This window comes from Clarias gariepinus, chromosome 15, assembly GCF_024256425.1.
Source record: "Clarias gariepinus isolate MV-2021 ecotype Netherlands chromosome 15, CGAR_prim_01v2, whole genome shotgun sequence".
NCBI classification, from domain to species: Eukaryota; Metazoa; Chordata; class Actinopteri; order Siluriformes; family Clariidae; genus Clarias; species Clarias gariepinus.
In genome coordinates, this window is record NC_071114.1 from 30144925 (window position 1) to 30162101 (window position 17177).

Here is a 17177-nt window from a genome sequence, read left to right on the forward strand (position 1 = left end):
TTTTATTTGATATATATATATATATATATATATATAAAATTATTTTTAAACAGAATGAACAAACTGAATTTTTCAAAACGTTATAAAATTAAGTAAAGCTAAATCCCCTAAATCTCCTTATAAAATATTGTTGATTATCAACAGCAGAATGAATGGCGAATTGTCGATATTTCACGGATATATATATATATATATATATATATATATATATATATATATATATTAAAAAAATGGCATATATGGAATGAAACCTGAGATAGTTACATAAACGCACTGAATGACGCATAGATAGTTGGCGCGATCCCTTGCGCCATCTGCTGAGAGAAATGAGAATCGTAGGTTGGAAAAGGCAGGAAACGGCATGGCCGGCGCGCAGCTGTCAGCGATTTCATGTAAATAAGAGCAAAATAGCTTTATACTGGCTTTTACTGGTGCGATTTTGAAAATGTAAGCATACAGGGTGATTAAGCTCACAGATCTAGGAAAAGCCATGAAAGGAGGATCCTGGAATTTGATCGAGTGTGAAGTATTATAATTTTTTTTTTTTTTTACCCCATTGCGGTCAGATTACCGCTGCTCGGCGCTTCTAGTGTTAATGCGATGGTGCTTTCAGATTACAGTGGAACCTGTTCTGGAAGCGGGCTCGTATTCCAAAGCCCTCGTAAACCAAATTAAATTTTCCCATAAGAAATAATAGACCAAAAAATAAATACATAAGAATTAATACAAAAAATAAAGTAAAAATAAAACAAATTAACATGCACTTTACCTTTAAAAAATTCAGACAGATAAGTGTTTCCGTTTATGTGTGCAGACGCTGTGTGCGCACGCGTGTTTGGGCCTGTCGTTATGTGTGTGCGTAATTTGACATCGTGCCAGTTTACAAACACACACACACACACACACACACACACACACACACTAAAGGTGAGAGAGAAAGTGTGAGAGAAAAACATTCCCTCAGTTGTGATCACTTGGCGTCAAAACAAACGCATGCGTGATGCATGATACTTGGTACTCGTAAACCAAGACTTGCTCATTTTTCGAACCAAAATTTAGTACAAATTTTTGCCCGTCTTGCGGAACACTCAAAAACCACGTTACTTGCAATCCGAGGTTTTACTGTACTATGGATGTTTACATTTCAGAAACAAAAATTCCTGGTCAAAGATAAAACTGATGCGACTTACCATAAGGTAAAGTATTCACTGCATTATTTTATATACTGTGTATATATAGAGTATATTTTAATTAGCTGAGATGCAGAAGAGAGTGGTAACTTGGCAAAGTGAACAAATTTCTTAGATCTGCAGCTCTTCTGCAAGCATCTTCTCCTTCCTTCTCCTCCTCCTTCTCCTCCTCCTCGTCCTGAAGGCCAGTAAAGCGCGGTGCTTTACATGACCGCATCAGAGAGCTTCCAAGCAAGCACTTAGCAATATTTACTTTACAGCGTCACTTGATCTCCGCTCCAGTCCGTGCATCCTCAGGAGTTTAACGGGCTGTTTTTAAAGCGAGGCCAGGAAGAAGAGCCAAGCCTCACACTGGCAGCAGACAACCACTGACGCCTACGATATCCCAGCACCCCCAGCTTTACCCGGGTCCTGCCAGGGCTCATGTGCACCCCCGCTGCACCGACTCCGCTACAGCACAGCTATAAAATTCAACTCGCAGTAAATAAAAAATAATAATCAAACTCGAGTCCTCGATCGAGCTGTATAAAAGTGGGATGATGTCTTATCAGCATATGCAGATGAAGTCTTTTTATCTGGATAACAGGAAATGAAGACATGAGCTGATGTAAGCTGTTAAATCATTCGGGTTACTTTATCCAACTAATAAAAGAAAATTTGTGGCTCAAGGCGTGAAAAAATAGTGACGGATTATCTATTAATATCTATTTAAATAAACACGTGATTAATAAGCAAAGAAAAGGAGAGGTGAAGGTAAGTAGATACAGTAGGTGAACATGTAAGGAGTAAATGAAGTAAGGAAGCTAGTACATACTGTATGTAAACATGTAAGTGAATAAGTGAGCAATTAAACAAACAAGTAAATTAGTGGGTTAGTCAAGTTAAAAGGCAGGTACTTTTTTGATACAAGACTTTTTCCCCAAAAATTTTGTTATAATACTAAACAAACTTCACTTCAAATAATTCCCTCCCATCACATGAGATGCTGTGCTGCCCGTCAGTGTGTAAACAATTCAGAGCGCCACCTGTAGGATTATAGAGGAACATGACCATTTTGCTTCCTTGAATGAAAAAACACAAATTATTTGTTTGTTTGTTTAATTTAAAAGCGATACATGAAACGTCACATGAAAAAATCATGATATTTAGTCAGATAGATTTTTGTTTATACGTAAAAAAGGAAATAAATAAACATGTACAGAAAGTACCTAAAGATGTATGTATGTAAACAAATAAATAAGGTGGATAAAGAGAAGTATGTAAACAAGCAAGTATGTAAATAATTAGGTATGCTAACACATAAGCATGTAAATACTTTAAAAAGTAGTAAAGTAAATAAGAGTTTTCATTAACAGGTAAAAAATTAAACAGTTTTATATGTAAACAAGCAAATACGTTAAGATGGTAAGATGGAGTTAAGATGGTTAAAAAGTCGGCAAGTGGACAAGCGCCCATTTAAGCAAATCAATAAACAAACAAGAGAGGAGTTAAAAACAACTATATGTAAATGGATAAGTTAATAAACAAGTGAGTAAATATATATATGTAAACAAGTAAATAAAGAAGTGAACAAAAAGATACGTAAACAGTATAAATAAACAAACACAGGTACATTCTGTATGTAAACAAGTGAATAAATAAAGTTAGCAGTTAATGTGTGAACCGTTAAATATGTAAATAAACAAGTTATCTAGCTAAGTGCACAAATACTTATTTACTTACCTGCCTGCTTACGTAAGTAAAAAAAAAAAAGTATGTACGTGAATAAAGTAAAAATCAGAGCCAGGTTTTAGCGCTTTTTTGCCCGAATCTCTCGATTCAGCTCCTTCGGAGGCGTCACACTCGGAGTTCGCAGAGAAGAATGTAGCGCTTACACAAACAGGGCATTAAACAGATTAGACCTTGATGGATCTGCGGGTGCTTTGAGAAGACTTTTTCCATGGCTGAAACACTTTACGGGCAGCTTCAGGTCCAACGTTTGGACACATTTTCTCCTGATTACTACCGAGAGGAAATTCTTGGCTCTCAACGCTCAAGCTGGATTTCTCCGGGACTGATGGCGCTTGAAAAGTTTCCCAAATTTTGAGGGAGGAGGTTTAGGCGAAGGTCGCAGCGCACTCCTCCAGCTGCTCGTTACCTCCAGTTTAGCCTCTATTGTGTGGGCTCGAAGCGCCTCGCTGTTTTTAATCGCCCAAGCAGCACCGCCAGTTTGTAGTTTTCTGCGTAGCCTTTTCTTTTATTTCCCGTTTAAAGGCATTTTCTGGGCTGCGGTGCGTGTTACCTCATTTCGCATTAAACCGTTTAGTCATGGAAAAGGGTTGCATTTATTCTAATTAGAAGAACAGTAAAACATTTGTGTCAATTTGTCTAGTGTCATACTTTTTTTTTTTTTTTAATAGACCATCATGAAGATTCAGTGTAGAACTTGACCGTAGTGTTTTGTTTTTAAATAATTATAAGTAAAAAACTTTGTACTTGTTCTACAGCAACACGTCCTTAGTGTTTATTTCTCTTTTACCAACAATTAAATTTTTTCTTCGTTAACGGACACCAGTTTTCGTCCATCTATAGTTATGTTTAATGTTGTGGAAGCAAAAGTCATGGCCTGCGTTATATAAACGATAAACAATCAGGCTTGTGATGATGCCAGGATTCTGCACACAGCTTTACTGCTGACTCACAAAGCACTGACACCGGAGACTCCTTCCATACATAAATATTTCCTCCCATGTTTATCTACAGGTCCATGTGAACGAGCCGTCGCTATAGAAACGTTAACATGTAAGACTGAGCACATTAACTTATAGAAAATGTGCTAATGTTGGAGAAAACTAATCAACACGCCGGTAGCAAATCCCAAATCCAGAACTCCACACGCTGTTAACTATTTGATAATGTATCGAGTCGTTCAATGACGCTGAGGTTATTCTATATGATTATAATACACTCCGTGTTTTTTTTAATTGTGTTTTTTCCCCACAGAAGTGGTCGAGCGTGAACAGTCCGCTTTTCCTCCCGCTGATTCCTCCTCGGTCTCCGGGATTCACCGCCGTGGTTCTGACCTACGATCGGGTCGAAAGCCTCTTCAGAGTCATCACGGAGATCTCCAAGGTCCCAAGTCTGGCCAAGCTGCTGGTGGTGTGGAACAACCAGAACAAGAGCCCGCCTGAAGGTTCGAATCTGTTACAGAGTAAACAAGTAAACAAGCAGTAGGGTAAACATGTAAGTAGGCAAGTAAGTACACTAGGTAGCGATTAGGAGAATAATCTGCTGGGAATAAGTAAATAAGCAAGTAAACACATAGCTAAGTACTTTAAGTAAATAAGTATGGAAACAGGTAAATAGGTAGCAAAGTAAGCAAGTAGGTAGTAAGCAAGTAGGTAGTAAACATGTACATGGGTAGGAAACCTAGAACGTATGTAGGTTAGGTAGTATACAAGTAAGCAGGCCGTTTAATAAACAGGAACATGGATAGTCAGGTGATAAATAAACAAACCAATAATTTAACATATTTGTAGGTGAGTAAATAAAGGATGTAAATAAATGGGTGGGTAGGTAAGTAAATAAGTAAGAAATCAAGTAAACAGGTACATAGATAAGTAAATAAGAATGTAAACAATCAACTAGACAGGTGAATAAATATGCAAGCAAGTAGGCAAGTAAACAATTAAGTCATTAGTATGTACGCAAGTCAATAAGCGAATAATCTATTAAATAAACAAGTAGAGAGGCAAATAAATAAGAAAGTAAATTAAAAAAATGTAAGCAAAGAGCATAGGTAAGTGAATAACTGATTGTCTAAGCAAGTACATGGGAAGGTAAACAGGTAGGAAAGTAAATTTACAATATGTAAACAAGTACTTAGGCAGGTAACTCGGTAAGTGTGTAGATAAGCTATAGTATAAGCAAGTAAATAAATCAGGACACTTGTACATGGGTAGTAAGTAAACAAAGGAGTAGGTAGCTAAATAAGTCCATAAGTAAACAAGGAACTCATTACATGAGCAAAGAAGTTGGCAAGTAGCTAAGTAAATCATAAGTAAACAGATAAATTGGTAAAATAGGGCGTAAGGAGATCAATAAATAAGCAAGCAGTCAGTTTAGTAAACAAATTATTAGGTAGGTCAGCAAATGGCAGGTATGTAAACAAGTAAATAGGCAAGCAGGCAAGTAAACAATTAGGTAAACAATCAGAAAGTCGATAAACATGTAAGTAAACAAGAAAGTAAGCTAGTGAGTAAATAATAATTTAAGAAAAAAGTACAAAGGTAGTTTGGTTAACCAGTAAGGAGGTGAGTAAATATATATTGTAAGTAAACAACTGAGGTGTGTGTGTGTGTGTGTGTGTGTGTGTGTGTGCGTGCGTGCGTGTGCGTGTGTGTGCGTGTGTGTGCGTGTGCGTGCGTGTGCGTGCGTGTGCGTGCGTGTGCGTGCGTGTGCGTGCGTGTGCGTGCGCGTGCGTGTGCGTGCGTGTGTACACCACCTACAATCGTCCTGTTCTGTTTCAGTCCTTAACTACACTCAAGTGTGATGATGTCGGTAGACAAACTCGTTCGATACAGAGAAGAGGAACACACATTTTCCCGACCGAGCGGACAAAATTAAATAAGATTTAATTTCTCTGAGAGTCGAGAGTCGAGCCATGCGCAAAGCCGAAGCCAAACTGGTTTTCTGGCTCGTGTTTAAGTTGTAAATGAGAAGCAACTATTTGGCCCCTGAACTGGTAGATGTGTAGGAAAAAAGACCAGTGGAAAATATTTCAGCGCTTGAGGTCTTGGTGTGTTGTGTTTTTAGTCGTGCCTGTCTGCAGACGCCATTGTGTTCCATCAGTCATTATATACACTCTTATGTTTTATTACAGCTTACCCGCTACTGGCAGTCAAATAAGGAAAACTAACTACATAATTGCTCCTTCAGATTTCTGAATGTTTATACTGCAGGACTTTGTCAATTCTTTCAGATTATAATTTTAAATGAGTGTTTCATTAAAGCAGAGATTTGTCTTATAGTACAAAAGGATCAACAATTTTTTACTTAAAAATTCTGTTGTATTCTTCTTATATCACAAAATTAGAGATCCATGTAAAGAAATTCATGGTTCATGTTCATAATAAAATAAATAAAAGGATCGCTATAACTGATTTTTAAGTATTTCAGATCTCAACAGGATGATGCGGAAAACAAAATATATACAATCAGGATAATATACTAGCTTAAAAGGAAAATCAGAAAAGGTTGCGCAAAGAAATGAATCTCACATTCAAGTGTTTTCTCTGCACCTTTAAATCGCGAAGGGAATCCCAGACGCGATTTTTCTGAAATTAGGATTATTCCCAGTCAGGACAGACATTTCCTATCATCGTGCTCTCTGACTGATTCATTAAAAACTGTGAGGCCGACTTACCCCCACCCCTCAACCACCCCCCACCCCCTTGCTATCCTTGCTATTGTAACTTGCTATTCGGGACTAGCTGTATCACGATACCTAGGTTCTGATCCGCTTTGTGTTGTATTTCTGTATCGGTTTTTATAAATATCCAATTTGTTCCAGTTTTGTTCCAAGTTTAGGCTTTAGCCTTGAGCCATTACAAAAAGTAAAAGCTTTATTTAACAGCTTTACTTGAGTAATTAAATTGTAACGATAGTTTTTTCCACACAAAAACCAAAGGTAGCATTTAAACAATAAAGTTCTCTCTCTCTCTCCCTCTCTCTCTCTCCCTCTCTCTCTCTCCCTCTCTCTAAGGATACGTCTTAACAAGGCAATCAGCTATGTGCCTGTTTATGGATCCTTTACACTAACAGCTTGGGGGGAAAAGGGGGGAACAAGAAATTAATTATATCCTCCACATAGATTTTACTAATATAATTACGTCGAGGGAAACTTTGAAGTGGACTAATGGGCGAGTGTTGCTTTTGATTAGAGGCGTCAGCGGAGCCGAGCGGTGGAGCTTTGCGACCCATTACGGCTAACAAGGTCCTCTTTACAGGTCAAAACCGAAGCCCAGGCTGAAACAAGAACCGATTTCCTCTTTGTTCTTTCTCTCCTCGTGGCTTGTTTACACCGAGCAGTTCCCAGGCGTTTACATTTCCAGTACCTGTCATTTTTAAGTAAAGTGTTTCTTTTTTACATGCACTTTATTAACTCGGGTGATTTGTGAGTAACGATTCTTTTCTGGAAGCCGAAACTCTCGTAACAACGCTCGAAGCCGATTACAGTCCCCAAGAGTCGTCTTTGAGATCGTGGTGGTTTTTCAAATAATTCTGGACGGAGAAATGATGTGTGAACCGTTCCAGCGTTTAGTTTCCTCCCTGAATGTTTGTACTTTTATTAGACGAAAGAATACACAAGAGGCCTGTGTAAAATCCGTATCAGTGTGCTCTCAGAGTTTCATTACACGCTCCCCCGTGTTCACCCCCCCACTTCCTAAAGTCCCGACCTTCTCTGTAGCTTTATTAGGTGACACGATACGTGCCATCCATCTTGTCCGTGCTGTGGAGCGCTCCCAAGCTCTTAGACGACCCGAAAATATGCCGGCTTGTCTTTCTCGCCCTGAGAGGAATGCCATTGTGGTCGGGTTCATACGTGCTCGTTGTGTTTACTTGTTTCTCTCTGTGTCCTTTCAGTGACCATATCTTTCTCTTAAATGTGAAACACTTTAAACCGACTAAAAACCTCAAATTTTTTTACATTTCTTTTTTTCTTTCTCCTTTATCAGAATCTCTTTGGCCCAAAATCGTCGTTCCTCTTAAAGTGGTGCGCACCAAAGAAAACAAACTCAGCAATCGCTTCTTTCCCTTCGACGAGATCGAGACGGAGGCGGTGCTGGCCATCGATGATGACATCATCATGCTGACCTCCGACGAGCTGCAGTTTGGATATGAGGTGATGAATGACGTTTCTCGTTAATTTACTTCTACGCTTTTTTTGTTCCCTTTATAGCTCCTCCCCCAATCATAATCATATTACGATGCTTAGACGTTTCTGTATGACAGAGGATTAGGCCCAATAGGGGATTTTTTTTTTTAATGATGGAGGGGAGGGGGATTCCTGACTGTAAAACTGAATTTTCAAGAAAAAAAAACGTAATTTTTAGTTTAAAACACAAAATATTGCGAGAAATAAAATGATAATTTATGAGAATTTTTTTTTTCAACAAGAAAACTAAAAAATATATATATATTTTTTACATATTGTGAGGAAAAAATGCAAATTTATGAGAAAAAAATCTTGAAACTGTTGACTTTAAACTCAGAAGATTCCAAAACAATTGTGAAAACTAAAAATATTTGTTTTTTAAACTCGAAAACTTAAAAAATCTTATCAAACTTTTCTTTTTCCTTGGATTTATCAACAGGGAAATACTTATTTTAGTCCATTTCTACTCAACTTTCTTCTCATAGTTTTAAACGTCAAAAGTTTTTTTTTCTTAATATTTTGAGTTTTAAACTTGAAAATTTATATTTTTGTTTTCTCATAAAATTGCACCTTACAACTCGAGTTTTAAACCCAGAAAATTTTCCGACCTCTCTCTTTTCAACTCCTTTTTTAAAAAACAAGAAAAAACCTATTGGCTTTAAAATGCCGTCTTATTTCTGTAATATGTTTTACGATAAAAATATATTTAATGTCTATTGAAAAAAGAGAAAACTACTAGTAGTAATCATTTGTTTAAAAAAAAAATACTCATGACGTTTTATATCTTAGAAAAATATCATGACAGAGTGCATCACAATATCAATATTTACATCATCATATCACTCGTCTGCACAAAAAAAATATTTTTAACACTTTTTAATACTTTAGAACATTTAAATGTTTCTGTAACGTATACGGAAGGAGTCTTCAGTGTCAGTGCTTCGTAACAGTCATATATAAAGCTGAGGCAGGATGTTACTGTGAGATAATCAAGTTTATGGTGTTAACATTAACTCCACCTTGTTGATGACTGTTTTACAGTGACATTAGTACATTCTGAGTGTTTTATTTCTTGCATAATAAAAGTGGTTGAAAATATTTTGGCACTAAAGATATAAACAAAATGCAAAAAAAAAATAAAAATAGAAATGTGCTCATAACTTTCGTTGTGTATCTCAAACAAGGTTTTATGGGTTAAGTATTATTTGTTCAAAGATGTGTATGTTTATATAAACGCATCCTCTCAAATCATTCCTCATGTCTGGCTTCTCTGGATTCAAACTGTAATGATATTCTGTGAGATCTCTGGAAGTTCATGGATATTTAGCATCTACTCGAATATAAAGGTTTTCATTTAAGCCAGTTGTTTGTCTTAAACAGCCCTCTGCATTGTGTTTAGGTGTGGCGGGAATTCCCAGACAGACTGGTGGGATATCCGGGTCGGCTCCATTTATGGGACCATGAGATGGGAAAGTGGAAGTACGAGTCGGAGTGGACCAACGAGGTGTCGATGGTGTTGACCGGAGCTGCGTTTTATCACAAGGTAACCAAGTGTGTGTACTTTAATCTTTACTAAATTATGGTCAGACTTTTGTTCTTAGTGGTGGTTACATTAGAGTGCAGAGCTGGAGAACACTACACCTAATACCTTTTTTTTTTTTTTTTTTTTAATGCTACTAACACTATACAATATACATTGATCAACATGACAGGTAAAGCGCCTAATTATCCGGATACACTGGCACCTGGAAGTGTGTTTGATTTATTAGGCAGCAAGTGAACAGTCAGATTTCCAAGGGAATGAATCGAAGACTAGACAACTTGGACAGAGCGTCTCCAAAACAGAAGGTCTCTGGATATGCAGGGGTCACGACCTACCAAAAGTGCTCCAAGGAAGTAAAACTGGTGTACCAGCGACAGGGTCAAGGGTGACCAAGGCTCATTCTGTTCGGGCTGGTCTGTTCAGTTCAATTAAATCTAATAGAAGAGCTACAGTAGTTCAAACTGCTGGAAAATGAACACTGGTTCTGATAGAAAGGAGTCAGAACACTCATCACAGTTTGTCGTGTATGAGACCCATGTTCTTTAGCAAAAGCTTCTACAGTGAGCATCAGAACTGGACCACAGAGAAATGGAAGAAGGTGGCCTGGGCTGATGGAACATGTTTTCTTTTACCCCATGTGGATGGCCAGGTCTGTGTGAGATGGTTACCTGAGGAAGAAATGGCATTGTGGGACAGGAGGCAAAGCTGGCAAAGGCAGTGTGATGCCCCGGGTCCTCCCATTCACATGGACGTTATATCACCACCTACAGTACCTAAACACTGCTACAGGCCAAGTTACACCCTTTAATAGAGACGATGTTCCCTGACGGCAGTGGTCTCTTTCAGCAGGAGAACGTGCCCTGACACACTGCACACACACACAGAGTTCAGGAAGGCTTTAAGAAACATGACAAAGAGCTCAAAGTGTTGACTCCAAACTCCAAATTGTCAATCCAGTCGAGCCGCCCAAATATACTTTGTTGGTCACAAAATATATTTCAGACCTGTGGGAAACGCTGAAGCATCTGTATGATGTGCTGGAAAAAAAACTGATCTATGGAGACCCGATCTCACAACTTAAAGGCTGTAAGGATCTGCTACTGATGCCAAAGTGCCACACCCAACTTCTAGGGAGGAAATTTTGACAATATTATAACAATGCCTAGGTGTTGGTTTGATTTGTTTGTGATTCTGTTAGTATCTTAATTTTATAAATGTCCTGATTTTATTAATTTATTTTAATAAATTTTTTGGTTGGAATTTTTAAGGAACTTAACCCAAATAATTTGCTCATACCACACAAGAGTGTGTGCCAGTGTGTGAATAGTTTAGAGTGCATAACCTGTAGGATTATGGAGGAACTTATTTTAAGAGAAACATTTTACCTCCTCAAATGCAAACCTTTATAAATCATAAAAATAATAATAATACATTTTGGAGTGCAATATTGATCAGCATATACAGTAGGGCAAAAAAGTATTTAGTCCGCCACCAATTGTTCAAGTTCTCTCACTTAAAAAGATGAGAGAGGCCTGTAATTTTCATCATGGATATACCTCAACTATGAGAGACAAAGTAAGAGAAAAAAATCCAGAAAAACACATTGTAAGATTTTTAAAGAATTGATTCGCAAATTATGGTGGAAAATAAGTATTTGGTCAATAACAAAGAGGTCGCATGTTTTCTGTAAGTCTTCACGAGGTCTTCCCACACTGTTGCTGGTATTTTGGCCCGTTCCTTCATGCAGATCTCCTCTAGAGCAGTGATGTTTTGGGGCTGTCGCTGGGCAACACGGACTTTAAACTCCCTCCAAAGATTTTCTATGGGGTTGAGATCTGGAGACTGGCTAGGCCACTCCAGGACCTTGAAATGCTTCTTACGAAGTTACTCCTTCGTTGCCTGGGCGGTGTGTTTGGGATTATTGTTATGCTGAAAGACCCAGCCACATTTCATCTTCAATGCCCTTGCTGATGGAAGGAGGTTTTCACTCAAAATTTCGCCATACATGGCCCCATTCATGCTTTCCTTTACACGAATCAGTCGTCCTGGTCCCTTTGCAGATAAACAGCCCCAAAGCGTGATGTTTCCACCCCCGTGCTTCACAATAGGTATGATGCTCTTCGGATGCAACTCAGCATTTTTTCTCCTCCAAACATGAAGTTCTATTTTGGTTCATCTGATCATATAACCTTCTCCCAATCCTCTTTAGATGCTCTCTAGCAAACTTCAGACGGGCCTGGACATGTACTGGCTAAAGCAGGGGGACACGTCTGGCACTACAGGATTTGAGGCCCTGGCGATGCAGTGTGTTACTGATGGTAGTCTTTGTTACTTTGGTCCCAGCTCTCTGCAGGTCATTCCCTGTGTCCCCCCGTGTGGTTCTGGGATTTTTGCTCACAGTTCTTGTGATCATTTTGACCCCACGGGGTGAGATCTTGCATGGAGCCTCAGATGGAGGGAGATTATCAGTGGTCTTGTATGTCTTCCATTTTCTAATAATTGCTCCCACAGTTGATTTCTTCACACCAAGCTGCTTAACTATTGCAGATTCAGTCTTCCCAGCCTGGTGCAGGTCTACAGTTTTGTTTCTGGTGTCCTTTGACAGCTCTTTGGTCTCGGCCATAGTGGAGTTTGTGACTGTTTGAGGTTGTGGACAGGTGTCTTTTATACTGATAACGAGTTCAAACAGATGCTATTAATACAGGTAACGAGAGGACGACAGAGGAGCCTCTTAAAGAAGTTGTTACAGGTCTGTGAGAGCCAGAAATCTTGCTTGTTTGTAGAGGAATTTACCAATTAATTCAATAAAGATCCTACAATGTGACTTTCTGGATTTTTTGTTTCTTATTTTGTCTCTCATAGTTGAGGTATACCTATGATAAAAATTACAGGCCTCTCTCATTTTTTTAAGTGAGAGAACTTTATAGTATGTGTATATAGTGTAATTGTGGAGTTATTTGTGTATAATTTGTAAAAGTGCAACTTTAAGTGTTTTTACAAAGATATATTTGAAGTTACACACCATTATTTCAACAAATATAGTGCAACATTTTGGCCGTTCCTGTTTATCCCGTTATGTAAACTTTTCTATATGGAGTTTTTTTAATAATGTGGAAGTTTCTCATCTCATGACAACTCACAGGCCATCAGTTTTTATTTCACTGTTGCTCTTTGTGTTTTTGTGTTGCAGTACTTTAATTATCTGTACACGTACAAGATGCCTGGAGACATTAAGAACTGGGTAGACGCTCATATGAACTGTGAGGACATCGCCATGAACTTCCTGGTGGCCAACATCACTGGGAAAGCACCGATAAAGGTAACAACAGTGAATTCGCTGCTATGACGTACTGTAAGGGAGAACCGTACACAAACTTTAAATGGATGTTTGTCTATATGAATAAAATAAAAACAAACAGTAATATGACGGACGTAGTAGAACTTAGTGTAAACAAGGCGTAAGATACTCAACCTTACAGAATATGATTACTTTCTGCTGTACAGAAAGACACAAGGACATGTACGTGGACTTCAACCTGAAATAATAATATCACTGATTACATTAAAGCACAGCAGATTATTAGCTTTAAACTTTAAACTTTTTCTACAAACTCCTTAACCATCAACGACCATAAGGTTAGTTTTTAATAAGGCTAAAGTTTTTAATACATGGGGGCAGTGTAGTGGCTCAAACAGTTAAGGCTCTGGGCAGTTGATCAGAAGGTCGGGGGTTCGAGGCCCAACACCGCCAAGCTGCCCCTGTTGAGCCCTTGAGCAAGACCTTTAACCCTGTCTGCTCCAGGCGGCGCTGTATCCTGCCCCCTGACCCCAGGTTTTTACCTGAGATATGCGAAACAAGAAAAAAGAAATCACTGTGATGTAAGGGTCATGTGACAAATAATTGATTTTTAATCTTAATTGGTGAAAGACAAAAATAATCAGCACCAGGTTGGTGACAGTAACTCGCACTAATCTGCCGTTAAATATTTCATTACCACACAGAAATATTTTTTTTTACACACACGCACACAAACAGACTCAGTCTTTGATTCTTCACTCATTTCATTACATCAGTGAAGTCTAATATATATTTCATATCGACGTACCGCACAGCAACGTACAGCAACTTGTTCTCTTCCTTTTTCCTCTTTTTCCTTTAATTCTTGTTTGTTTCTCTGCATTTATTTAGGTTCTTTCTTCCTCTTTTTTCTTGTTTGTCTCCTTTTTTTTTCTTCACTTTATCATCATACTTGTCCTTCTGTTTCTTTTTTCTTTTTATTGTTTTATTCTTTTTATTGTTCTTGTACTTTATTGTCTCGTTGTCTTTCTTTTTGCTTTTTTGCTGTCATGTTTGTGCTTCTTGCTCTTTTTTATATCGTTTATATTGTGATTTCTTTTTCTTGTTCTAGCTATTGTTAATGTAACTTTTTAATTTTTTGTTATATTTTTAATTCTTATCATATTTTGGTGTTGATTTAATTGTTTTTTTTCTTTTTTCTTTTTTTAACATTTTCTTTAAGTTCTTTTATTTCTATCTCTTTTTGCTAAGTTTTTACTTCTCATTTCTTCATTTGTTCATCTTGTTTTTTATGTTTTTTCATGGTTTTTTCCTTGTTCTTTTTTTGTTGCTTTAAAATTCTTGATCATTCTTATTTTTTTATTGTTTTTGTTTTTTTTATTATTTGTAATGTTCAGGTTTTTTCTTTGTTGTCTTTTTTCAATTTTTTCTTTTTCATATTTTTTCTTACATCCTTTTTGCTGTTTGGTCTTCCAGTATTGCACTCTTCTTCTTTTGTATTTCTTTTATTTTTGAACTTTTTTGTTTTCAGCATATTTTTTCTCCTTACTTGTTGTTCTCTCTATTGTTCTTTATTGTTGCTTAGAAATTCTTGATCATTCTTATTTTTGCCATGTTTTGCTTTTATTTTTTTGTCTTTTTCATGTTTTTGGTTTTGATTAATTGTTTTTACTCTTTCTTTTTTTCTTTGCTTTGGTCTTCATCTTCTCATCACTTTTTATGATCTTGTTTTTTTCTTTTCTTTCTTTGTTAAAGCCGCAGAGCTGCTCATCATTAAGAGTTATCAGTGTCCCAAGTTGGTTGCTGTTTTGGTTAATTTTAATTAATGAACTATTTAAACCTTTGAGAAAGTGTTTAAGAGGAAGGGAGTCCATAAAGGATTGGTTATTATTATTATTATTATTATTGTTGTTTTTTTATTCTTGTGGAGGCAGTAATCAGATTTAGGTAAGTTCCTGACTGATACTCAGCCTCCCTCCCTCCTGTACAGGTGACGCCGCGTAAGAAGTTTAAGTGCCCCGAATGCACGGCGATAGACGGGCTGTCGTTGGACCAGACGCACATGGTGGAGAGGTAAAGCACACACTGGGCGTAGGACAGAGCGGAACCCTGGCAGCTCTCAGGCCCTGGCATGGCTTCCGCCTGCATCTGAAACACATTCTGAGTTTCTCTCCCCCTAACAATAGGCTCTTTGTGGCACTTCACAGGAGACATGTGCATTTATCAGCCAAACACAGAGGAACTTCTCAATCCAATTTTCAAGCTGAGTTTGCGTGCCAAGCTCGGGTCTGATCAGCACCGCGGCGTTCGCACTAAACCAGAGCACAGAAAACACAGCGGCTTCCATTTCCCCTTAGCCGCTTTACAGAAGAAAGAACACACTCAAGTGGACAAATCACCATAAACACATGTTTCCAAAGTCCTCGATTAGTTTCTGTTTTAGTTCAGGAAATAAATCACAGGCGGTTCTACAGTCTACGCTCACTTCTCCCAGTGTGTTCCCGATTAGACAAGAACCCTTAATTGTTCAGCGTTCCCTTTAAAGAGTGCACCAAGATAGCTCAACGATCAAACCACTGACAGGTTCTGGATATTACACAGAAAATAACGAGGAGTAATTTGTAGCACACTTATCCACGGATCTTTTAAGTGTTTTTTTTTGGAAAACAGGGTTCTTTGAAAGCGTGTTAAGAGAAAAAAAATTTTTTTGTAAAGGTTCTATGTAGTTATTTTTTTAAATGAAAGTTAAGAACCTGTACTTCTCCAGCAAAGCATTTAAACCCTTCTTTAAAAAACTTGTGTGAGATCTTGAGCATCTTTTTTTTTTTTTTTTTTTTTTTTACTAATACCTAAAATCAAGTTTAGCTAATTTGGTGTTCAGCTTTCGAAAGAGAATTCTACTTTTTGAAGGTTTTGAAGTTTTTCATCATAATGTCCAACATTTAAGCTTTAACTTTTGTCACAGATAGATCACATCATATAAGGAACAACAGTTTACTATTTCCACTTATTTTACTTTAGAATATCAGCTCTTTTACAGTACAGTAAGAGTTCTGGGGTTGAATCCTAAATAGCGTTAAGTAGAAAGCTAGTGCATTATGTAGGGTGTACAATCTTTTATTCCACACAGGGAGTAGTTTCCTTCATTAGGAGTTACAGAGGGATTTGGGATTTAGCCTCGTGTTAGAAGCTAGTTAGCTTTGTAGCTTGCGTTAAGGATAAATAAAATAAGCAATTTAGAGGCAATTCAGAACAACTTAGAGGAATTATTAAGGAGATAACGTGTTGTTTAAGATGACATAACGTTATCAGATGTGTGTTCTTACTGAAAGTGGTTGTGACTAGTTGTGAATGTGGGTTTTGTCAGGCAGCTGCTCTCTCCTCAGTACTGCGGACCGTACAAGACCTACTCTCACCCACGTCGAGACACACAGTTAGTGTCATTAACCACTGTACAACGCTTGGGACACCCAGTGACATGTATAGGTAAACGTCCAAGTGCTGTTACTGTCTGTTATCAGCACTCGTGAAACGCCTCTTGTTGCAGGGTTTTACATAGAACTTTTAAAACATCTGGAATTTCCTTCAGGATCAATAAAAAGTATCTGTCTATCTAGACATTTTCTCAGAGACAAATAATGGACTATTCTAAATTTTATTTAAAACCCTACAAGACAATATTATAATTTTTAGCAACAATACAATTTTTTTTTTGTATGCTAGGAACCCATAATGAATTCATGAAAGCACTTGAAAGAACTGGTTTAGGTCTGATACAAACTTTCATTATGTAGTACTGGTACCCTTTTAGCAAAAAGGGATCTTTTAACCGTACATTGATGGGAGGTTTAATAATAATTGGTGTTAGATTTAAAAAATAAAAAAAGAGTACTTTAAAGAAAGTTTAGGGGTTCTTTTATAAAGACAATAGCTTTGAAAGATAAGAACTTTTAATTATCCTATAAACTTTTAATAACCCTTGAAGAACCCTTTTTCTCCCCAATAGTGCATCTGCGTTAAGTGTGTAATAAGAACTTTTTTTTTCTTATTGTCTAGAAACTGTCAGGAGTTTGTACTCCATGCTTTCTTTAAAAGGTTCTTTTAATTTTTAAGTTTGTTGAAAACTGTACCAGATTATACTTTTAAAAAAACATTTTTTTTTAAACTGTTTTTTTTTTTTTTTTTTTTTTATTAAATACCCAGAAATAATCTTGACCTACCTGGATAAGT

The 17177-nt window shown here is 37.3% G+C and overlaps 1 protein-coding gene across 1 annotated transcript in view; it reads left to right on the top strand.

Annotated features, from left to right (window-relative positions):
* The window catches only part of ext2 (exostosin glycosyltransferase 2), a 43114-nt gene that overhangs the window by 21947 nt on the left and 3990 nt on the right, over nt 1-17177 (top strand). The window contains exons 10-14 of the mRNA XM_053513282.1: nt 4173-4362; nt 7907-8073; nt 9506-9649; nt 12840-12968; nt 14938-15020. Of these exons, the coding sequence (XP_053369257.1) occupies nt 4173-4362; nt 7907-8073; nt 9506-9649; nt 12840-12968; nt 14938-15020 (713 nt within the window). The remainder of the gene's footprint in view (nt 1-4172; nt 4363-7906; nt 8074-9505; nt 9650-12839; nt 12969-14937; nt 15021-17177) is intronic.